The sequence below is a fragment of the Aulonocara sp. 'chitande type north' Nkhata Bay genome, linkage group LG18, assembly GCF_057382095.1.
Source record: "Aulonocara sp. 'chitande type north' Nkhata Bay isolate Kocher_YH1m ecotype deep benthic linkage group LG18, A_spYH_male_GT1.1, whole genome shotgun sequence".
In the NCBI taxonomy this organism is placed as follows: domain Eukaryota; kingdom Metazoa; phylum Chordata; class Actinopteri; order Cichliformes; family Cichlidae; genus Aulonocara; species Aulonocara sp. 'chitande type north' Nkhata Bay.
Window position 1 is genome coordinate 22321850 of NC_141361.1, and position 23443 is coordinate 22345292.

The 23443-nt window shown below is 40.9% G+C and overlaps 2 protein-coding genes across 9 annotated transcripts; one reads left to right on the forward strand and one right to left on the reverse strand.

Moving 5' to 3' along the window:
- On the reverse strand, positions 1–10879 carry gpsm2 (G protein signaling modulator 2). 4 transcript variants are annotated; one of them, XM_086273555.1, is made up of 17 exons: positions 10648–10879; positions 9872–9910; positions 7740–7808; positions 6892–7239; positions 4365–4586; positions 4141–4276; positions 3887–4026; positions 3621–3744; positions 3390–3505; positions 2894–3049; positions 2686–2794; positions 2409–2538; positions 2240–2316; positions 1935–2123; positions 1652–1811; positions 1374–1564; positions 1–966 (listed from the first exon to the last, which is right to left on the reverse strand). In XM_086273555.1, the coding sequence occupies exons 4-17, from the start codon at positions 6954–6956 to the stop codon at positions 790–792; spliced, it is 1992 nt and encodes a 663-aa protein (XP_086129681.1). In that variant the 5' UTR covers positions 6957–7239; positions 7740–7808; positions 9872–9910; positions 10648–10879; the 3' UTR covers positions 1–789. The 4 variants fall into 4 exon arrangements, with proteins under 4 accessions (XP_086129681.1, XP_086129680.1, XP_086129683.1 ...); XM_086273554.1 differs by lacking the exon at positions 7740–7808; XM_086273557.1 differs by lacking the exons at positions 6892–7239; positions 7740–7808.
- On the forward strand, positions 10669–23271 carry aknad1 (AKNA domain containing 1). Of its 5 annotated transcripts, none has more exons than XM_086273549.1 (22): positions 10669–11445; positions 12636–12845; positions 13394–14466; positions 14606–14680; positions 14781–14892; positions 16242–16390; positions 16471–16530; positions 16637–16770; positions 16890–17067; positions 18226–18383; positions 18750–18902; positions 19160–19313; positions 19430–19524; positions 19622–19824; positions 19915–20029; positions 20632–20808; positions 21004–21104; positions 21236–21373; positions 21457–21564; positions 21817–21879; positions 21988–22156; positions 22308–22465. In XM_086273549.1, the coding sequence occupies exons 2-22, from the start codon at positions 12641–12643 to the stop codon at positions 22318–22320; spliced, it is 3633 nt and encodes a 1210-aa protein (XP_086129675.1). In that variant the 5' UTR covers positions 10669–11445; positions 12636–12640; the 3' UTR covers positions 22321–22465. The 5 variants fall into 5 exon arrangements, with proteins under 5 accessions (XP_086129675.1, XP_086129676.1, XP_086129674.1 ...); XM_086273550.1 differs by having other exon boundaries at positions 21478–21564; XM_086273548.1 differs by having other exon boundaries at positions 10670–11445; positions 21478–21564; positions 21768–21879; positions 22308–23271.
- Positions 23272–23443: the final 172 nt, after the last annotated feature.

Here is a 23443-nt window from a genome sequence, read left to right on the forward strand (position 1 = left end):
TACATGAACAGACATGTTTTATTCCTCTGAACTCATAGTATTTAGTACAAAAGGGTAAGAGACACGAACTGTACATGGGTTAAATCCATACTTTATCAGTTTGCTCATAGTAGCTTTTGTAAGTGCCTCCTGTGCGACTTCAGGAACTTAACTCAAACAAAAACCTCATACAAACAGACACACACTCTTCTCAATGAGATTCATAAAGCACCATGGTCACTTTTTCATGAAAAGTTTCCACAGAAATCAGAACAGATCACACCTTCAAACATTTACATTTTACTTGCAACATGGCACAACTCAGAAACTCCATGAAATCACATCAAACAGACACGCACAAGACACGCACACTGCCATGTATGCCACATCTGTAAAGGGCTGTAATACATGAAAAGAGTGATTTAAAACACCACTATGAGTATACCTCTACTACTTCATAGCAGTGGGACGGCAGTTCATGGGACAAGAACAATAAATACAAACATACCTGCAGTGGTGTATTTAAAAATACACAGGGTGAAGTGAGAGTATGCAGCAGTACAGAATTATTAAAAACAATTATTAAAAAAACACTTTTGTCCCTGATGCTACTCTGAGTTCATCTTTGTACAAGCTGTGTGAAAAGTCCTTGTTAATCTGAGTTCCCCCGCCCCCCCATACTGTCAACTGCATACAGTGCTGATAATGCTATGTGTTGTCCTAAAGGACAAGGAAGTGATCACTGGTCCATCACGATACTGTCCACACCTTCATTAAACAAAAGACCTCACAGTCCCTTTAGTGCTTTGTTTAGTTGGAGCTTGGCCTAGATGCAGCGTTTGCAGCAGAAGGCAGGGTGACGCGTTGTTCGTCCATTCGTTTGGCCTGCGACCGCATGATGAGGCTGAAGAAGTCCTCATCTGGTACGGTGGGCCCTCGGACTGGAGGAGGGGGAGGAGCACACCGCTGGTCATCCAAACGGGAGCCCTGGAAGGAATACGGTGAAAGCAAAGAGTATGACTTTGATGTCTGAGTAACAGGATGTTTATAATCTTGTTTCTAACTTTTTTCTTTGTAATATACTTTGCTCCTTTGTGCAGCTGATCTCTTGCAAGGTAATAAGAATCCTGCCTCCTGACCTCTGGCTACAACAAACAGACATCACTCTTCTACTTATGTTACACCGGCTTCCTGTTACCTTCAGCATCCACTTCAAAAACATCATTCTTGTATAGGATGGATTCCACTGTTGGGACTCTTTAACTACACAATTATTTTAAATAGGAGCTAAAATATTTCTGTTTATACTGGTGTTTGAATATCAAGTGTGCCCACCCAGCACTATATAAATGTGTATTAGCAAACTATTCAGTAAACTATGCTTTTTCTGTTACCTGGCACTTGACAAGCATATCAAAGAAGTCATCATCAGGCTCAGCGCTGTCAGCGTTGGCCATCAGGTGGCTGAGCACGGCCTGGTTGCTGTTTTGGTTGAGCCTGAGTCCTGGCAGGCTCCCCCCTGCTGCTGATGACTCCTCTAAGCGCCTGCCCTGAGCGCCTGACACATTGGCAGACTCTGACATGGCTACAAATGAAAATAAATAAGTACGCAAATTATAAATTATTTTAACAGTGGTTATATTTTTTGTGTGGGTGGATTGCATGGACCTACATTTCCTGATGGTCCTGGGAGGTGACTCTGGGCCGCTGTTTAGCGATAACCTGCTGCCTCGGTCCTGTATCGAACATCGCTGGTCATCCATGCGGTTGCTCTGGAATCGGCTCAGCAGGTCAAAGAAACCGTCGTCTCCGAGCATGTCGGGGCTGAGTCGCTGGAAAACAAAAACAAACAACTTGAAAAAAATAAATAAAAATAAAACAGCAAAAGTTGTTTGATCTTGAATACATGAGTGCTCTCTGAGTGATCTTCAAATGAATGCCCCAGGTCTGCGTACTTTTTGTGGTCCCTGTGCAGGTGGCTGACTGGTATCCAGGGTATTGCTGGTGTCCTGGAGGACCTTACTGGAGCCACCAGACTTGCACTTCTTCCCTCGCAGACGACCAACAAAGAAGAGCTTGGAGGAGCTCTTAGCCAGCGAGGGTTTGGACTGTTTGGTCAAGATGTCGCTGTTCCACTTTTGACCCTTCAGCACAGAAATGGATCACAATCATCACAAGTTCAATAGCAAAGGGTGATGTAACAAGAAGCCCTTCTTGTAGATGAGGTGTGAGCAGAGCACTACAGTGGAGCAGTTCTTACATTTACTTTGTCTGGAGTAAGCTTCACCAGCTCCAGGTTCTCCATGCTATGTCGTTTGCTCATCCTGGGCCTGGCTCCTGTAAAACAATAACAATGTTACGTAATCTACACATTCAAAGCATCTGAAATATTATAGCAAGGGGCATAGGGAAGGTCACACAGTTTTTACCGTGCAGGCTGTAGTCGATATCCTTATTTTCGGAAACAGTGGAGGTATTTGTGCTGTAGCTCAAACCCAAAAGTGTCTGGAGATCAGATACATTCATACGAGCTGTCAGCTCCCCGCTTCTGTCTCCAGTCTGAAAACAACAACAACAACAAAAAAACAGAAGGAACAAACCAACTTTTAATTTTACTGCTGAAGGATTTCTGTATCTGTTCTTAACAAGTTTGCTTTGAGTACTTCTGAAATGCTTTGCTGTGAAGATAGTATGAGCAGTGCATACCTCTCTGCAGATCTCCAGGTGTTTCTCAGCAAAGTGCATGGCTTGGTCATGGTTTCCCAGTGCAGTGTAGGCATTTCCAAGACTCCAGCACGCACGGCCCTCACCAATCCTACAGAATGAAACCATACATAAGCAAATACTATTTAACTGTGGCATACTGTAGTTACGTCAAAAGAAGCATCATAAAACCTTGTGTTTGCATCTGTACCTGTCATTGAGGTCTTGAGCTATGATGAGATGTTTGAGGTGATAGTCTATGGCTCTCTCATAGTCCTGCAGAAGTGTGTAGGTGTTGCCGAGACTGTAGCAGGCCTGAGCTTCCACGGCTCGGTCCTTTAACTGCCTCGCCAACTGCAGTGTCTTCCTAACAAGCAATCAGACAAGATGCTTCAAACAATGCACACTGGCTTTATGTTTTCTTCATACAATACAGGCCTGCTTTCCCAGAAGGAGCTCATAGGAACATAATATAATGCATAAATACAATGATAGAATTTTAGATATTGCCACTATTGTGTAAGGAAAAGAGTCTAAAAATGTTACAGTTATTTGATAATTCAATTTCCTCTTTTTTGGGGGGGGGACATGAGACAATCATGGTGACAATGTAGGATCAAGTGATTAAGGATCCAGTCACACATGCCTAGAGACCAAATGCGGCCAACAACAACAAACATTAATACACATATGTAGGTGTGGCTTACTTGTAATGTTCAGCTGCCACTTCAAATTCCCCCAAAAAGATATACGCATTCCCCAAGTTGCAGCAAGCCCGCCTCTCTGCTGATCGATCCCCAAACTCCTTAGCAATGAGCAAACGCTGAAACAGAAACACTGAATTTTAACATTGTATTTAAAAAGGCGTAATAAGTAACTTACTAAAAGAAAACATCATCATGGATGCTTGTGAACTCCTTACCAAAAGACACCCTCACCTGTTCATGAGAAGCTACAGCTTTGCGAAAGTTTCCCAGCAGGTAGTGTGTGTTGCCAAGGTTGCCATAAGTTCGACCCTGAGCAGCTCGATCTCCAAGCTCCTTCACTATCGCCAAGTTTGCCCTGACAATGCATATGCAATCAAACGGTCAGCCAGCAGCTCACTTTGTAATACACTGGATACTTGACACAACAGTCAAAGTAACAGAACTTGTTATTTCTAATGTTAAATGACTCTGATTAAATCACACGCTCTCCTTCTTACTCATAGTACTCTGCTGCTTTCCTCAGTGCCATCATGACATCTTCTGGGAAATCTCCGGGCTCAGCTCCGCTCCAGCAGATACTTTTGCCTTTGGCATGGTACACATTCCCAAAATTATAGAGTGCCCTCGCTTGCCCCACCTAACCGGAAACACGAGTGGTGAAGATCACTTTCTTCTGAAACTCTCAAATACATGAATACAAATATCTGACTTTTATTCTTTATTGCTTATTTTCTCGAATACGTTGCCTCACCTTGTCATTCATGTCTCTGGCTATGTCCAAGTGCCTCTGACAGCAAACCACAGCCTCATCGAACCGACCCAGCACCTTCAATGTGTTGCCGAGGTTACCGCTGGCTTTGGCCTCTCCGACCAGGTCGCCAATTGTCCTGAACAAGACACGTCACGCTGTTAATAAATAAACATTGTGCTGCACTCAGCAGGGCCTTTTACAGAGCTGTTTCTCATGTGTCCAACCTCGTCAAGGTGAGATCGTGCCGGTGGAACTCCAAGGCCTTGGCATAGTCTTGCAGGTGGAAGTAGGCATTTCCAAGCTGGCTGTAGATGGCACTGAGCACCTGGAGGTCCTCTGTGCCCACTTGGATGGCAGCTTCAAAAAAGGAGACGCCTGCTTTGTAGTCACCCACCTTACAGAGGCGCTCACCCTCCAGCGCCAGCTCCAGGCAGGACACCTCCATCCTAAAGAAGAGAGGAGCACAGTCTGGACTTCTCTTCTTCAAAAACATAAACTCTAAAATCTCCTCGTCCTCTAATCGACAGCCAAATGGCTCCGTCCACGACTGAAAAACAAAACGTCCTTCGAAGCAAAGGCTTTCAGCAAGTAGGAATGTTTAGCCACTTCCTTCCATCTACAGAAAACAATAGAGCGTGTTTATTATAGTAGATCTCACATCCTTTTGACCTACCCCAGAAAGCAAAACAGGTTCCTTTTCCAATCAGCTGAACCAAAACTGAACCTTTGATATTCAGTATTTGTAATGTTTGCTGCTGTTGCTTTAGAACTTTAAACACCTTATAACCGATCATTTAAAAGATCTTTGCTGGCAAAGATAAAAAAAAACATCTTAAATTTCCTAAAATATTGCTTGTGAAAGCAAAATGTTTGATTCCCAGCAACCAACACTGGACATCTGTATACTTCTTCAAAAGAAATAAAATCAAAACACCCAATAAATTTGTTTTTGAAGTACAGCAAATACATGAATGTCTGTAACAAACACTCATGGGGTTTAAATGTTTTAAGCCAGATGAAAAGAGTGTCAGTCAGTGGCTGTGAAGGCAAATTTAGTGGCATATTTGTGCTTAGCAAAAACTGTCAGATAAACCAACTTTGTTTTTCAGGAAACTGTACTGTTAGTGACATAATGGCTTAACAAAAAAATCTATTCAGTTTGTATAACAAGATTTCCTCCTGTAACCACCCTATGGTTATCTGAAAGCTCGCAAAAACAGACCCAGAAATGACGCAAAAACACCAAACAGCTTGTCTCACCATCCAGCTAGGCTATAATTTGAGAACAAAGGCAAACATGGTGTAAGAACAATAAAGTTCAATAGAGCTCAGCGCAGCGGCCTTAGGCCTTATATTAAAGAGCTTACTTTGTGTTTACTGCCACGTTAACACTATCATTTAACACTCTAGCTGAGGCAAATGCTAGCCTACCTGCTGGCTTTTTGTGTCTTACAACAACAGCAGCAGCACATGGAACATCTGAGAGGCATCTACTGAGGTATCCACTGGAAAAACCTCCAGGCTGCAGCTCCTTCTCTTTCTCCGAAGCATGGAGAGATTACCTTAGACCAACTTCGAGTTGAAAAGATTTTTTTTCTCTTTTAAATACAAAAATGCCCTAAAAACTAAACTGCATTCGTCCTAGGTAATATCAAAACCATAATTCATCTGACGTCACAGAGATAATTTAGCATCACGCACTGGAAAACCTTCAAGGAGACGCGTGTGATGTTGTCACAGCATTAACTTCCAATGCCTGCCAGCAAGGAAACTGCTCTATCAGCGTTTTCTCGGCTAATCTGCTTGTCTTTCGTCCAAGCCCCGCTCTCCTGGTGACCTGGTCACCTGAGATTACGGCTGTAGAGTATGCACCTGAGAGATTACAAAGCCGGTGAGTGCTGTACAGATTGATTAGATCTGTCAGACAAACAGAGTCTGTAGCGACGTGTAATGGAATTAGGGATGCACTGATGAACGGGTGAAATTCTGCGCTGATACCAGTGTTTAAAATAACTATTTCACCACTACCAAGTAAAAATGTTTATTTTGTTTTTGATATCTATTCCCCTTTATGTTCCAAGCACACAAATAATTCATTATGACAAATAAAATCTGTATCTGCACAATGTCTTATTTGCTGATTAGCCAATGGCAGTCAAACAAAGCTGTTTGTTCGATATATATTTGTGCACCTCTAGGTGGAATAAATTTACTGATGTCAACAATCTAGCCAGTATTGTAAAAATAATCCACCCTCTTACCAAACACACGCCTAAGCTATCTAAATAAAATGGACACGCATGTGGACATAAACACAGGGAGCAATGATGAATATTTCAGGGCTTGTTTAAATATTGAAGCTGGCGGGCGCAGGTCTTTATGTGGTTGGCAGGTCACATCTGCTACCCGAGTGCTTTACCTGGCAATGTAAGGACAGCTGCAAGATGCTCCCCCCTTTTTTTTTTAAAGAAAACTTACCTGCCTTAGTCAACAAAGTCCCAGACCACAGTGTGAAATGATTCCTCCAGTCTATCATTTAACTTTAGCTTCAATACTAAACATAGCGTCACTTCTTCAACTGGGTACGTGAAACATCTTACATTACAAATATTTCAATGACTATAAATAGCATTGCTCCTCTTAGGCATCAACAAAACACTTCACCAACACTCCATCTGAAACTAGAGACTGGGAAAGCAATCACACTTTCTACACTCTAACTACACTTTAGTGAAAAGACAAAAGTCCTACCTGTAGCGGACGTGAAAGGACTGTTCCTCAGCACGCGTGCTAACCACTGAGCCACCTGTATCCATTGAAGTGCATAATATGAGGGAAAATCCCAGTTTCGTTCCCGAAAAAATGGTTGCGTTTAGCACCAAGACTCTGAGAGGAAAAAAAAAAACTAAAAAACTCTTCGGTGAACCGAAAGGTCACCCAATGTGTTCGAGTCTGCAGCAGTCCCTCTGCTGAATGTTGACAGGGGAAGGTAAACCCACGACTGTTAAAGCTGCAGAATCCTGAGCGTCAGTCCACACAGCTGCTTTCGTGTAATGTGTGTTTTGCGTCACTGGCCCTCAATCGCTTGTTAGCGGCCCTCTGTGAAGAGAACACAAGATGCTGCATGTGAAGCCTCTTTCTGGCTGCACGGTGCCATGGCAACACCAACCAAACAGCAGCGTGAACAAGCGGGGTAAGCAAGAAGCGGGAGAGTGGGGCGGAAATGAATGCACGGGGCCAGCCAAACTGTCAATCTTCTAGGATGGACGGGGACTTCACCCAGGCTTGGAGAGGTTGTGTGCTCCACAGGTATAGCAAAGCAAGAGGAAAAAATATCTACAGTGTGTGTGAATGGAAATCATGGCCTAGGAAGTAGCTGAAAAGAAAGAAATAGCAACCAGAAACCTGCTGCATGATTGGTTTAAAAAACAAACAAACTCAAAAAAACCTCTCCCAAAAAACAAGGTAAACTGAAAATCTGGGAAAAAGCAGAGAGACTTGCTGCATGTACGCTACCTCCACCAAAGGAAAGGACGGCAATAAGCGTGCTACATGGAAAGTAGAGACTGCTTCAAGTAAAAATCTAAACCAGCCATTACCTAATTTCAGCATGAGGTCATTCTTGCCACACCCATTAGCTCCCCAAGTTTAAACCGTCAGCCCCGCCCCTGAACGCACACACACACACACAGACACACACACACACAATATGGGAAATGGGGCAGGCCAGTTATTTGCAAACTGGGTTACATCTTTATATTAAATAGCAACTAAATTACAAGACAGACATGCAGTAGGTGGCCTATCTCTATTATATTGGCAGCTGAAGCCATAATGAGTGATTATTTGTTTCCAACAGAGCATTTGTTCAGCTACATCAAAGATAAGCTGGCTCAAATTAAAAACCCCAAAATGAAGAAGTGATCAGGATGGTAGTAACAACTGAGAATGGTCATGATTATAATTAGATTACGTGATTGATGAGTGCTATTTTACAGTCAATGAAACATTATATTATATTAGGTAATATTGCTTACTAAGTTTACAAATCCATACATAACAAGGAAGCCAATATTCACAAAAACCTAATATCAGGAACTTTGATTAATAAACTGTTCCTCTTGTTACGTATTAGAGTTAATCATTAGACCCACAGCAGCGCAAACAGGTGCTTTGATAACAAGAAACATTTCCCATCACTTGAATTCAATTTTCAATTGAGATTAAAGACAAAAATCTCTAAGGCGCAATGCAGTAAAACTGAAAAAAATCTATGCTGCACATACAGTGCTTAACAAACGTATCCAACCACCACCCAATGGAAGGTTAATGCCACACTGCCCTTAATTAAATTGTTAGTTACCAAAACATTTTTATATTTCTGTTATATTAAATCCACTACTATGTGCAAAGCCTTTTTTTTAGCTTTTCTAGCTAAAATGTAATTTTTGTTATTATTCAAGAATATTCAAATTTACCATTTTGCAAAAAAACTGAATAAAATAGTGAAGGACAATAATTATACATAATTCTTTATTAAGATGACAGGTTACAGTTATTTACTTAAAATCCTGAATAGGAAATTAGTTATTGTGGTGAATGTTACGTTGGATTACTTTCTGACTTCTCAGACAAGTCCAGTGTACCGACTCTAATCTTGTTTGTTATTTGTCTACTAAATAACAACATAATAACATTATAATATTTAGTTTTAAAAGTTTTTGAGAGATTTCAATATTTTGCAGTTTTTAATGACAGCTAAATAACAGCAAATCTCTCTCAAACTCTGCCCTGTAACTTGCATGTGTATATACATACATACATATATATATATATATATATATGTGTGTATATATATATATATATATATATATATATATATATATATATATATATATATATATATATATATATATATATGTGTGTGTGTATGTATGTATGTGTATGTATGTATGTATATATATATGTATATATATATATATATATATGTGTGTATATATATATATATATATATATATACATATATATATATATATATATATGTGTGTATATATATATATATATATATATATACACACACATATATATATATATATATATACATATATATATACATACATACATACACATACATACATACACACACACATATATATATATATATATATATATATATATATATATATATATATATATATATATATATATATATATATATATAGTTGGTGGAGTCAACTTTTTGACAATCCTGTTATTCCTGCTGCTCTGTAAATGCCCAGAGCTTTGGGAGCTTTGCCGTACATGTTCCTGCATATTAATATAATGATTGACTGTTTTGTGCCAACATCCTTGCAGCTTTTTCCAACACTGTATGCCATCTGGGTGTGTTTCTGAGAACTCTGTCTGGCTCATAAAACTACAGTGTGCATGAACAAAAGTGAAACAGAGAAAAGTTACTGATGCATAAAGGTCCAAAGAAAGAAAAATAAAGATGCCGTTTTTAATGACAGCTTCACGGGAGCTAATCGCCGACTCCTTTTTGAGTCACAAACAAGAACATGATTTCATCCTTAACACACAACACATGTGAGCTATTTTCTGTGTTTTGATGCTCTAAACTGAATACTGCCTCTGACAACAAAACCTAAATATGGAAGCAGCACTTGGCATCACACCATGAGGCAGCAAAAAACCCCACACCAAAACAAAAGTTAAGTACTGGGATACTGACCGGTAATTCTTCCACACAGGAACAGGAAATCTGGGAAGCCTGGAAGAAACAATTTTACAACCATAAATAACCTCAAAGTTCATAAGCATGTGTTGCAATTCTGGCTATTCAATTTTTTTTTATATTAAAACATGGCTAAATACAGACTACATTAAATATTGAATTCCATGCTCTTGATGACGTGCACACAGCTACACCTACCTAAAGGATAGACTAAATAAACAAAAAGCCGGTTGCACTTGTTACAGTTAAGTGCACCTAATATGCTGGCAACTGGGTATATATTTTATACACCGTATAGTAATAACAATACAATCAGATGTAGAGGTATACAAGACTGTGCGTTTGAGTGCATGCTCTCATGACCATTACTACACTAACATGAGTGCAACTACGGTAAGAAATGAATTATGTACGATAAAAGTGGTCATAATCATGCTATATAAACCATCTGCACAAGTATAACACTTGTTAGCAATACACTATAGCCTATACCAAATTATATACTATATAACAAACAGTAAATCTATGCCCTACACTACACTGATGGTGACAATTCATCTATAGCATTTTAATATCAGCTCCAGTGATAACTACTTTAAAGTGAAGAAATTACTTCGCATTATGGACACCACTGTCAGGGCTGTGGTGTCCCAAATGAGTTCATCTTACGGCTGTCTCTTTAGCTTTATTCATAACCAGTTAATTCATTCACACATCTGAACCAACATCCAGCCAAAGACTAGCACCGTTAGCCTGTTAGCTGCTAAACTTACGTTAGGCGATCCAGCTCGAACAAAGGTGACTTGTCTTCTTTTCTTTAGTGTCTAACGAGTTTAAAAACATGGGTGCGTTTACGGGGAGAAAAAAAAGTGGACGCCTGTAATATAACAATAAGCTGTACTATATTCAGCCTACGGCTACATTATCCTCCAACTTCGGTAAAAACTTCGATTTAACTTCGATAAATATGAAGAAACCCCTTTGCGGGTGCACTAGCTTTGTGTGTTTTCGTCAAGTAGCCAATCAGAGAGCGGCATTCAAATTTAGTCACGCCCCTGCAGAAAAATCATTGGACGAACACATTTGAATGAAGAAGGGTGACGTTTTTGTGATAATGTAGCTGAGACAAGCACGAGCTTTATTATGTTTGAAAGTTTGACACGCCTTGGCTTTCAGCGTGCACACTTGTGGGGCTTCGGCACTGTGTATTATTATTTAGGAGGGTGAAAGTCTGCACATTCCCATACTTATTTTTAAAAAGAGAATAAGTATGTAATGGCCAATAGCCCAAAACTGTCACTTGCTAGCAGCCTTTTGGAGGAGGTTTCAGCACCGTTACCTAGCAACGAGACCCCGCTAGTTGTCATGCATGCTGCTGTCACCGCGAGTCCAGACGTTCAGCGCTGCCTTTTATCCATTATTAATGATGCCACAAAAAACCTGTTCAGGAAGGCATATGTCAAGAAAGATGGGGGAGATATTAAACCATCGCTGCTAGTTTCGAGACCGGGATCAACTTAAAGGTAATGGCACACTGCTGAAGAAGAACCAGCCGGCTAAACACAACCAAGGTAAGTAACCACCGCCAGCAAAGCATTTCAGTAGTACTATGTCACTGAAATGCAGCTCAGACTTACATGCAGAAACAGTACAGACGCTTAAACGTGTTTGGTAACACTCACGTGTAACTTGTAGTAGGAGATATATGTACTTTATATACTTTTGCTCCACTACTCTTATGAAATGTAGTTATTACGATTATGGTATCAAGTACCTGAATACATATATCACATGACAGTTTTTGTTAACATACATGCAAAAACTTATGAGCGATTGAAATATCACATCAGGGTATTATATAGGTATATTTAACTCTATATTAATGATGTGCAGTATTAACAGATTCCTGTGTGTTGCAAAATGTATTTTACAACTTGTTTTGTATAGATAATAGTTTTATATTATAACAAAGACACTTTTGTTTTAGCATAGTGGTTTTTTTCTTGGTTCAGAGTGTCAGGGGCTACACAGCAGAGTCGTTATGATATTGTATTTTCTAATTAGGGTTTTATTTAATTTGATTTTTTGTTTTTAATTCGGTTTAGTTCACAGAGTGTATTTATATAGTTTAGCTTTTAATAGTTTCAGTGTTAGATTTAGTCTTTTAAATTATTATTATTGTATGGAGGACATGTGTCAGATGTAAGATTTAGGAAAATCAGTACAGGTTTTATATTGAAAACACAGCTTTTAGAAAGCAGTTGACTGACAGTCTTGCGCACATCTAAAAATGTCAGTATTCACGTCCATCAGTGCCTCATCAGCCACATTGTATCTAAATTTTTACCAAAGTCACAGATACTAAAACTAAGGATTTTTTCTATTTTATGAAGGAAGAACCCATTTAAAACAAATTATTTATTTCTGAATGAAATAGATGAATTACTTTTTAAAAAATATTTATCTATATATTTATTTATAAGCCTTCTGCTGCTGTCAGACACTCAAAACAGACACAATACGTTTCACCCAAGCATATAATTAACTCAAAAACTTTACACCCTTGCAGCACGCAATCTTCTGTGCACACATTGTATTGATTGTTGAATAATTGACACCTTAGTGCTTTTTGATCCAGTGTTGTCACTTTGCAGGTTGCGTTGCTAAGAGATGAATGGTGCTTCGTTCAGTTTTCTCACCCTGCTTTTTTCTTAACAGAGGTGAGGAGATATTGAACAGTGCATCCATTTTTCTGTTGCAGAGTCCATGGAGGGAGACCTGGGAGAGTCGGATGAGGATGTTCAGGGGGAGGACAGACCCGTAGTGCTGTGGGAAAAATGCATCGAGCAGAGCTTCTTTGTTGATCTCAGTGAGGATGAAAGTCTCCACTTAAGTGATCTGGAGAGTTCTTTGGCCTTGCATCTGTCCCAGGCAGAGTCTGCTGCCTCTGAAGCAAGCATCCATCTTAGTGGTAAGACATGCAGGCACTGTTGTTTATTGTGTCAGTTTTCTTGTATACTACGGTGAATTAGTGCGTATATAATCAAAAGTTTACATAAAACAATTTTTTTAATAATACATCATTATAAATATGTTGGCATGCAGAATGTTAAACATCTGCTATGTTTTTTTGCTCACTTCAGGTGTGACAAAACAAATGCAATGACACATATATTGTTTTTGCAAAGTCATGAGCTAGTTTTCACTCTCATCATTAAATGGCCTGCAAATGGTAAATGGCCTGCATTTGTATAGCGCTTTACTCAGTCTCTAAGGACCCCAAAGCGCTTTACACTACATTCCGTCATTCACCTATTCACACACACATTCACACACTGGCAATGGTAAGCTATGTTGTAGCCACAGCTGCCCTGGGGCGCACTGACAGAGGCGAGGCTGCCGGACACTGGCGCCACCGGGCCCTCTGACCACCACCAGTCAGTCACCACCATTAGCCTTAATGGAATCAACATGACCCTGTAATTAGATTTTCATGGTATTTGGGTTTTTAATTTGCAGGGGACGCGGAGCTGTCTGGCTTGGATGACTCCTCCTCAGAGAGCAGTGTGGGCAGTCTGAGCGGGAGGGTTCTAGAGAGCAGTTCCAAGAGAAATCTCTTACATGTGTCTTCCCAAAGATCAAACACCATGCAAGATAAGCAGGGAAGTGAGGACACTGGACAAAATACCAGTGATGAGGATCAGGAGGACTTGCCATATGATGGCAACATTGGAAGCCCTTACTTCAACAAGAAAGATTATTCTGAGGGAAACATTAGCTCTGATGGAGGACATACTGTTCATACAAGTCCTGATCTTTCTGGTCAGCTTGAATTGGTGCAAGAAGATATCATCACAAAGCAGGACAACGTTTTTGATGCTTCCAAGCAAAGTGAGCTTGGTGGACCGCATCCTGGTGCTGCAGACATTAACCAGTTATTGCTGCGGCACTTCTCCCACGAGGAATTGCTGCGGTTGGGTAGGCTGATCGAGGCAGAGACCCTGCCAGAGGTGTCCCTGTTGGAGAGTGCAGACGACAGTGTTTTTAGCCAGGCTCCAACACACAACAGCAAAGCAGTGAATAATAACCACACAGAGAGCTCAGATGAAAAGAGTAATGCTGCATCAAAAAAAGCAAGTTCAGAAGAGCAGATAGAAAAGAAGACTCCTACTTTCACATCTGGTGCTTGTGCAAACAGCATGTCCAACTCTGAAAGTACAGATTCTAAGCAGAGCATTGGGGATTTCAGTGCAGATGAAGTAAAGCAGGACAAAGCAGATGAGGAGGAAGAGCAGGTTCAGAGAGTTCCTCTGGTGCGTACAAGATCCTTCAGTGAGATGAAGTATGGCCAAGGCCAAGTCCATTACCCGCTCCCCGACTTCTCCAAGGTTGCCCCTAAAGTGAAAATCCCCAAAACCCCAGCCAGATCACTTCCTCAGTGCCCTAGCACCATTCACAGAGCTCAGTCTTCCCCAGGCATGTTAGAGGTGATCAGCAGAGTCTTGGAGGACTCAGTCCTGCCAGCCGGGAAAGCTAATGTCTTTAAAGATGAAGAAAAGCACACTCCTCCTGCACTGGTGCACCATCTGCAGGTAGAAAGCATTCAGATCATATCTTTGCACTGCAAATGAACCTTAGACTTTCAGTTTCTTTAGCTGATATTTTCTGTCATCATTGCATTACTGTTTTCTTAGATAGAGCTGTAACATCCATCCTCTCTATTTTCTTTAGGCTGAATATGATAAATTACTCACCAAATACGCAGAGGCAGAGAACCTCATTGATCAGATGAGACTAGGAACCAGTGTGAGTTCTAAGGTTTCTTCCTGGTGTAATTCACACAGGCCTGTGTTAAATTAGTTACATTTCAAATGTAAGATACAAAGGTATTTATTGCTTTTCACAGAATCAGCTCTCCTCAGAACTCATGCTTTATTTAGAGGATGATGATGAAGATCAGGGGCAGTTAGCTGAGCTGAGCCATCTTGGATACAAAGCTCCTCATCTTCCCTCATCAGGTACGGCTCCGTGTCCGACATCTGATATCATGAAAGGTTAACTGCCTTCTACTACATGAAAATAAAGTCTGACTGGATTCCTCAGAGAGTGATCAGTTTAGATGACACATTTTTTAATGAAACCTTTTAATGACATTGAAAGAATAACTGAATATTTATGACAAACCAGGCCTGTGTATCTTTATTTAAACACCGAATGATCAGAAAGTCGAGTTAAACACTACGTTAAAGGCATGTTGTGCTCAGGCCGGCAGCTGCTCTCCAGTTTGTTGTCATTTTAGCTGGAAAATAGATTGATTATTTTATTGAATCCAGTATTTTGCCTTAGTTTTGTGGTGCCCCCTAAATATTTTGCATACTGATCCCTCCATACAGTCGGTGTGTGGCTCCTGTCCAGCTATAAGACACAGATAGTTAAGAGTTAATACTACAGAAATGAAATGAAATGTGCCATTATTCATTTTAAAAGGCCATTCTGTTAGAGTAACCAGCTGCTGGCTGTGAGCAGGGCTGCAGCTGCTCAGCCTGGCTGTGGTGATTGAAGCTGTTTACAGATACTGCTGTTGTCCTCCAGCTGCCAGTGTGGTTTAACCTGCACTGCTCTGGACAGCTACAGTAGCATCTGAGCCTGCGGAGCATCGCTGACGGGGACTCGGGCAATGAAACCATCACTGGGTGCACATAAAAATTGGTGTATAATGTTACAGCAAATAAAAACAGTCATGTTAAATTTAGAGTTAAGGTGGCATGTCATTCTGCTGCAGTAATCACAGCTACGGTCTGTCTCTACGGCGGTTCTAATAAAGCTGCAGAACCAGTAAATCTAGCACCCTTTGTAAACACAGTGGTGCAGATTTAAACCCCAGCATGCAGCAGCAGCGAGGGCTATACTGACTAACTGTAGTTTAATAATTTAAATAATACTTTATAGTAATGCAGAAAAGCCTTTCTCCATAGGTGATACTAGATAAGGGAGAGGTAACACACAAGTTTTTGTGAGGGACTCTAAAGTTAGTGTTGCCATGATCCTTGAGGGCCTCTGTTGTGATGTTATTCCCAGCCTAGTGGTTTGAGCTACATTACATCAGCTCTGACCCAACCCACCCTAACCCTATCAACTAATCACAGCAGAGCGTCCCTCACACTGCCACGCCTCTGGCTGAGCTAATGATTTGGTCTGGATGCATTTTGTGCTTGGCAGCATTATTTATAAAAATAAGTAAATAAAGCTACAAAGAAAGATATATTGGCAGTACAAATCCCAGAGGATGTGTCAGGAACATTTTACTCATAACTTATTACCTTAATTATGTTGAGTGTGTATGACTCCCATGTTGGCTTGTTTTCAGAAAGCTTAAATGAAAAAGCTGAGTCAGCTCTCGTCAGCACCATTAAGGAGGCGGCCTCAGCTTCCTCCAGCGAGCTTCAGGATAATCCCAGTGATGGGGAAAGGATGACCGCTGAGCTGAGAGACATCATCAGCCAGTTCATGCAGAAGGTGTGTTTGAAAATGACTACAGCTATTGTACAATTAAACGCACACATATTTTAAACGTTTACAAACCTTCTGCTCTTCAGGTGGATGAATTTAGATTTACTGTGAGCAACATGGCTGTAAGCACAGAAGAAAAGCAAATGGTAAGGATCCTTTACATCCTACATGTAAGGTAAACTACATTTCAAGCACAATTTGGGGCCTGCTTTTTTTCTGCATGGGCATTAGTATAGACTGATCCTTTTGCAGATGTTGAGGAGCATGATGGAGGCTCAAGACCAGTTGGAAAGAAACTACATCAGTAAGAAGGAGGAGCACAGAGCTCTGGAGATGCAAAACTACATGGGCTTATCCAGGAACACTGGCACTTTTGATGCTAACAGGTCAGAGAGACCCCGGGGTGGCAGCTGTAAGTGTCAGTATCATGTTTGTGCACCCATTTATGTGTGTGTGTGTGTGTGTGTGTGTGTGTGTGTGTGTGTGTGTGTGTGCGCGCGTGCAGACTAGTGGAAGGAGACATCTTTAGGATAGGCATGCATCTTGAGGACATTAAGGAGATCATAGACAAAAACGTGTGTGATCAGATTTCTCCTCCTCACTCAACATCCACTCCCACGTCCACGACTGTACCCACTCCTGTCTGCATGTTCACACCTTCACCTCCACCTTCCCTGCATGAGGTAAAAGACACACAGAAAATTCACGTTTAATGTTTTTGCCACACTATTCATATTCTCTGATTTGGGGCCTTTTATAGTCAGAATACGCTGTGAATAGTAAAAATGCAATGCTGCATATCAACAGTTCAAATTCATACTAGTAGCAATGCAATTGTAGGTTTCCAAAAATTGTGTTGTTATGTTTAATTATTTATGTGCAAAAAATGACATTGTGAATATTTTAAATGCTTGTTTTGAATAAAAAGGTCTTTGCAACATGAGGTGTGATCAGAAAGTTCTGAAAAGCCTTTTCTGACTTAGATTTAGTCTGGATCGTTTTCAGCGTAGCTGCTACTTTCAGATCTGTCAGCGGAACTTCTGTTATGCACTCTGTTGGATGCTGGAGGAGCTCCAGTGTTTTCTTTGTGCTCATTACCTGAGGCTCCACATTAAAGCTTGTAAACTGCACTCTTCAGCTGAAAATTGCTGTTGGCCGTTTCCTTATTGAATTTCTCCACAGGATTGAGCTTCTGTGAAGCATCATTTGAGGCTTCTTCACAGAAAGCCTCTGTCACCGTGATTGCCTCAAGTTTCTCAGGCTCTTCTTGGGCCTACAATTCATTTTCTTTTCAGAGCATTTGTTTCAGCTCCAGGGTTTCTTGGATGAGACCGTCCACCTTTGCAGATGACTGCTGACTGCTAGTTTGTGTATACATTCATCTACAAAAAAAACCAGCCTCATCTGCTTTGGCCTCCGGAGCTGGTGGTTAAACTCCATGATTTTTTAAGAGGGTTTTTCCTCTCTTCCTCTTCTTCTCCAAATTAAGCTCAGCTAAAAGCCTCTTATAAGTAGCTAAATGTTTGGTTTTCATGTTTTGAACAGTTGCCTTCACACTGGTCACCTTATCTACATTTTTTTTTCTTGGAGTGCAGTTTTATATCTGCTTTTTCATGGTGGCTGCTTTCTGTCTTTTAGAGTCAGAAATATAGATTGAGAAGAAATTATAATAATCTCCTGTGCTCATGCTGCCTTTAAGGCTGAAATATATCTGCTCAGCCCTGTTGGTATGATAGGGATCCTTATTTGCATCCATGCCCTGCATCTTCATTTGTGACAAATCCTTTCCTGGTACAGATGCTAAGTATGTGCATATGTTTGCATTAACTTTTATGTTTCAGGGGCAAAGTTATAAGATGGACACAGAGGAAGAAGAAGAGGAAGAAGAAGCAGAGGAGGGCAGTGACCTTCAGATAAATGGTGGATCAGACCAAAGTAGTGAGCTCGTAACTGCTGACCCTCTAGTGAAAAACTCTGGACATGGCAGCTGCCAGTCACGGTACCAATAAATTTCTTCTTTGCAGTCTAATGTTTAGGTTTTAAACTTAAAACTTAAATTTTAAATCTTTCTTTTGTAAATATAACATTTTTATAGTTTCTGATATGCAGCTAATATACAGCTCGGTGGCAAATGTGCTGAAAAATTAAAGATGACTTGGATGGATATAAGTATACTGTAATAAACCCCCTTGTCCTGGCTAGCTGTTTATGCTGTGAGTGGTGCATACGTGTGTGTTTGTGCACGTTCTCAGCCTTCCTGTGGGCAGGTAGTGTTTCGTGTACACAGCTGGTGTTGGGTTGCACAGTACGGAGGGAAGGGAGTGCTTGGATCTGTGTGCAGGTATTCTTCTCTGGCCTGTTTTAGGGACTCAACGGGCTCCTTGGTTGGACTTGATGTCTGTAAAGATGAGGATGAGGAGAGGAGCTCTGGTTTGTCAGAGGTGGCAGATCACAGTGACATCTTAGCATACCTGTGTGGAAACAAGACCACCTCACACGAGCAGTGGACAGTCAGCAGGTCAGTGTTGTGACTGTGAGGTGACTGACTCTCTGTTATGGCTTCTTATTGCTGTTTTTTAGTTTTATATTTAAGTCTTCATAATGCAAGAGATCTGTTTTTGCATAATATATTATCATGCTCAATACAGAAAACATAGGCATTGTCTTCTTCTCATAATGCTTTTCATATCCTACTGTTAAAAAAAGTTTTGAAACAAAACCACTGCTGTTTATTACACTTAGACTTTATACAGTAAACACTTGCTCTTTCTGCAGCCACAGCATCAAGGATAGAGTCTCCAGACAAAAGGATGAATGTGATCTGGGTGACTGTGTTAGTCTGGCAGTGGAGGTCTCCTGTTCCTCACCAAGAGGCTCAGAGAGCCACAGCCTCTCAGAGCCGGATCTCAACACCTCATGTGCCTCGCAGGTCAGTTGCAGATACAAGCTAGCCTGTTTGACCGCTGCTGTCTCTTCCACACAATTAAAATGCAATGCAAATGTTCATGCATATCTTTTGGTTAAAACCTTGTTATTGATGCACAGAAGATGGTGAGTTCAGAGACAGACAGCGGATTTGGGAGCTCTTACTTGAATCATTCGGGCTCGGGATCATTTCAATCAAATCTGCTTCCAGAAAGGTGTGAGTGAGGGTATTTTAATGACTGGTTCACCATCATAAACATATCACATGAGCCTAACATGAGAATACCTTAAGCTGAGCTTTTGCTTCTGCAGTGTGTTGTCCCAGAAAGAAGGTTTAAGTAGCTCAGACAGTGAAGACTCGTGCTCCCACCTGCAAACAGCCATCCACCCTGCCATCACTGGCTACCAGTGGGCCAGCCCCCACCCATCTGTCCTAACACAACACTGTGGAGCAACAGCTGGAGTGGATCTGTGGGTGGACAGTACCACTAAGAAACCTTCAGCAATGCTGCAAGGTGAGTAATCTCCATCACTGCATGTTCACTTTTTATGTCATGTTTTCTGGTCAGTGCTAAAGTTCCTCGTGTCCACCACTGACCAAACAGGATCTGACCAAAGCCTGTCTGCTCAGCACCATCAGCTCGTATCTCAACCTCTACTTGGCACCTCCATGGATACTGATGGCAGAGGCAGCCCTCTGCGCTCCTGCTCTTGTAATAGGTCAGTATGCCGAAAACAAACACCAGTGTTAGTGAATAATCACTGCACTGCTGTGAATTCAAATGTTAAACCACTGTGGGTAAAATTATGAAGAGTGTGTATAATTAACATGAAAACAGCAGCAAAATAAAGTGGCACTTTATGGGAGTGGGACTTTCACCCTTTGAAAGTGTTGGTGCTCAACCTCTTTAAGAAGAAATAAAAGTTAAAGCCAGAGGGCAGTGTAGGACGCAAATTTGGTCTTGCACTTTTAAAGTGGCAGCAGACAACTGGTTATAAGGCTTATAGGAATAAATCTAATGCAAATAATTACTGTTGAGGCCACTCTTGAAACCTTTGAATTCTTAGAGCTCTCCCTTGAAAAACAGCTCATCTGAGATTCACCCTTTTGGTTTCAATATCTCTGTGTTGTTGCCTTCATTACCTCGATCAACAACTGTTCCTTTTTTTTTTTTGTTTTGAAGGGGTTTCACAAGTATGTGGCTTTGTTCTAGCAGTCAGCATTTAAGCTAAATATTTGCCCGTATCTACTGGAACTTTATCATGACCTTTTTTCCCATTTTATGAACATTTACATTTCTGTGTCGCTCGTGTGTGACCAGTGAGGCTATCCTGGCCTTGCAATCGGAGGTGTCTAGGCTAAAGAAGGACCTGGAGGTGGGCTTAGTGCAATTACCTCACTTAGCTCAGAAGATGGACTATCTCACCTCAAAATACAGACAAGAGCGCCAGGAGCGCCGGTCCAGAACCAGGACTTACCAAAGTCCAGCCTGTAACAGGTGGGACTCTGATCATCATGGTCAATGAATGAAAGATGGACATTTTGTAAGGTGTTATCATGTTGATAGTGACATGTATTATATCTAGTAAACTAACAAGTAAGAATTTCAGTTTCATGATAAACATTTAAACAGAAATAACCATTTAGAGTCCAAATGTCTTCTCATATTGATTATTTGTATCATAACATGTAGAGTGGGGAATATCAGCAGCAGAGATGTGAGTAACTTCAGTTTCAGTCAGGCAAGGCTGGAGGACTGGATCTCATCAGACATGGACCCCAGCCAGAGCAAAGGTAGACCCCCACCAGCCATAAAACTGTGTAAACTCCAATTGTCTGGCTCTAAGTTCCCTTCCCTGCTTTGATATGAGTGCATGCAGATGTTACTTCATCCTTTTAATGTAATTTGTTCGTTTGCTCTTCAGGCACAGACAGCAGTGAAACAAGCTCTGAGATAATGTTGCAGTTACACAGTTCACCAGCAGGGAGCAGAAAAGGTGGCAGAGGCGTATCCTCGGGACCTGAGTTTCAGTTTAAACACCAGGCGGTCCAGCCCAAAGGAGGTCAGAGCCAGAGTCACAGCAGAATTTTGTTTCACTTTATTTGGATGATTTTCTGTCTGATTGTCTTTGAACTGAACATTCAGTTTCTCCTGCTGCGTGGACAGAGGGAGGCCGCTCACTGGAAACTTCTGGGTTGAGAAGCTGCAGTTTAAAAGGAAAGAACGACATGATGTCTGACTTCAGACCACAGAGTGAGAAACTGTTTCATGTCAGGTTTTGTCCATCAAGGTTTTGATTTAATGAGTTATGAAACTGACCTCAGTAAATGTATTAGTGTTATCTGGATGAATAGTGTAAGGGCTGTAATACTGTAAGGTGAAAAGGAAAATCACTGCTGTCAATACGTACTAATTCTTACTGAGCACACTGTTGGTCATGTTTCTGTGATCTACAGTTGTCACAAATAGTTTACACTCCAAGGACAGATGGTCTCTTCTCTCCAGCTCGTTTCTCCAGAAGCCGCTGTTGCAGGTCAGCTACGGCTCCTCCTGCAGTCTGCCGGCCAGGTAAAATACAAGCATTAACTGCATTGATAGAGATATTTATCAGCTGTACGCTTCATAGTTTTTTCTTGGGATAAATCATTCTTTTTTGCTACGTGTTGTCAAATCCAGCTATAAATTCAGGGAGCCACCGCTGCAGTCCATGTCCCATCACAGAAAACCTTCCACTCAGTCAGACACAGCACTCCTGCCCAGCAATGTGTACTTTCAGCGGACACCGTCTCCATCATCCGTGCCCTTCAAGACTGGCAGCAGGACAAGCAGACGTAGCAGGAGCAAGGTCAAATGTCTCAAACTTTAACGCAAATCAGATAAACCAGTTCTCTTTATATACAGGAACATCTGCTGTATATCATAATAAAGATCAGGTCTTTACTGTGACATACACAAGTCTTACTTGGCTTAAGGGACAAGTTTCTTTGGTTTTCTAGGAAGAAGACGTGAACAGGACTCTGGACCAGGCGATTGAGATGGCTCGCAGCATGAAGAGGACCACTGACCGCATGGTCAGGAGGCTGTCTGTAGATCTGGCTAAGGCTCAGCTACACAGGAAACTGCACCACATGCAGTCACAAGGTGGAAGGAAACATCTGGAACCTGGCTATGGATGAGTTTATACTCTCATCTCTTTGCCTGATACCTTTATGAAATATATTTTAAATAAAGTATATCTGATTCACAGATGTGATCTGTGATACGTTTGTTTTTGTTTTCTTTTGGTTTAAACAGTATCGTCTATAGTAGTAACATGTATAGTATGTTTATAAAGTTACTGATATTTTTATGAATGGGCAACATTTTTTGAAATGTCTTCATGTTTTGATTTGATCTCAAGGCCTCTGAAGAACATTTTTATCCATCCATCTTAACTGTATTCTTACCAAAATGTATTCAAAAGAAATGCTGTGAGGCACAATGTGATCTCATAGTGACGACAACAGTAGACATAGAGTACATTGCGACAAGTTGAAGCAATAAATGTAAACTTATTTTCACAATGCTCCATGTCACTGAACACCCTGGTAATCTTTTTTTAATGTCAGGTGAAATATAAGAAGTGAAGCTACAGTGAATGTATGATTTACAGATGGAAAATATAGGAAGTAAACACATAAAAAATATAAAGTGACATAAAATTCAGCTTGATCCTTTTTAATTGGGTGCCGCAAGTGAAAATACATCCTTAACCATCCTTAGACATCAGGTGACTCTCTCTGATATTTCACCTCTTTACTTTGCCTGCTTCAGTTGTGTGTTTGTGATCATTTTCCTGCAGAATCATGCAGTGAGTTTCATGCGTTTGGCATTTGTAGTTTTTTCCTGTTTGTACCTACTTTGTTTTTTTTCTTTTAACTGTGATGTCAGTGCACAGATTTGGAGACAATACCTCTTTCTTACGACTCTCAGTAAATGATAAGAAACAGCAGCACAGTGCAAAGATTCATACATGTTGTCGACACTGAAATGCACCTTAAGGTCCCCACACAAAGATACGGGCACACACCTGTCCTCGGGATTAAAGCTGATGTTATTACAGGATTGCAGGAGGTTATTGTCCGCCGAAATT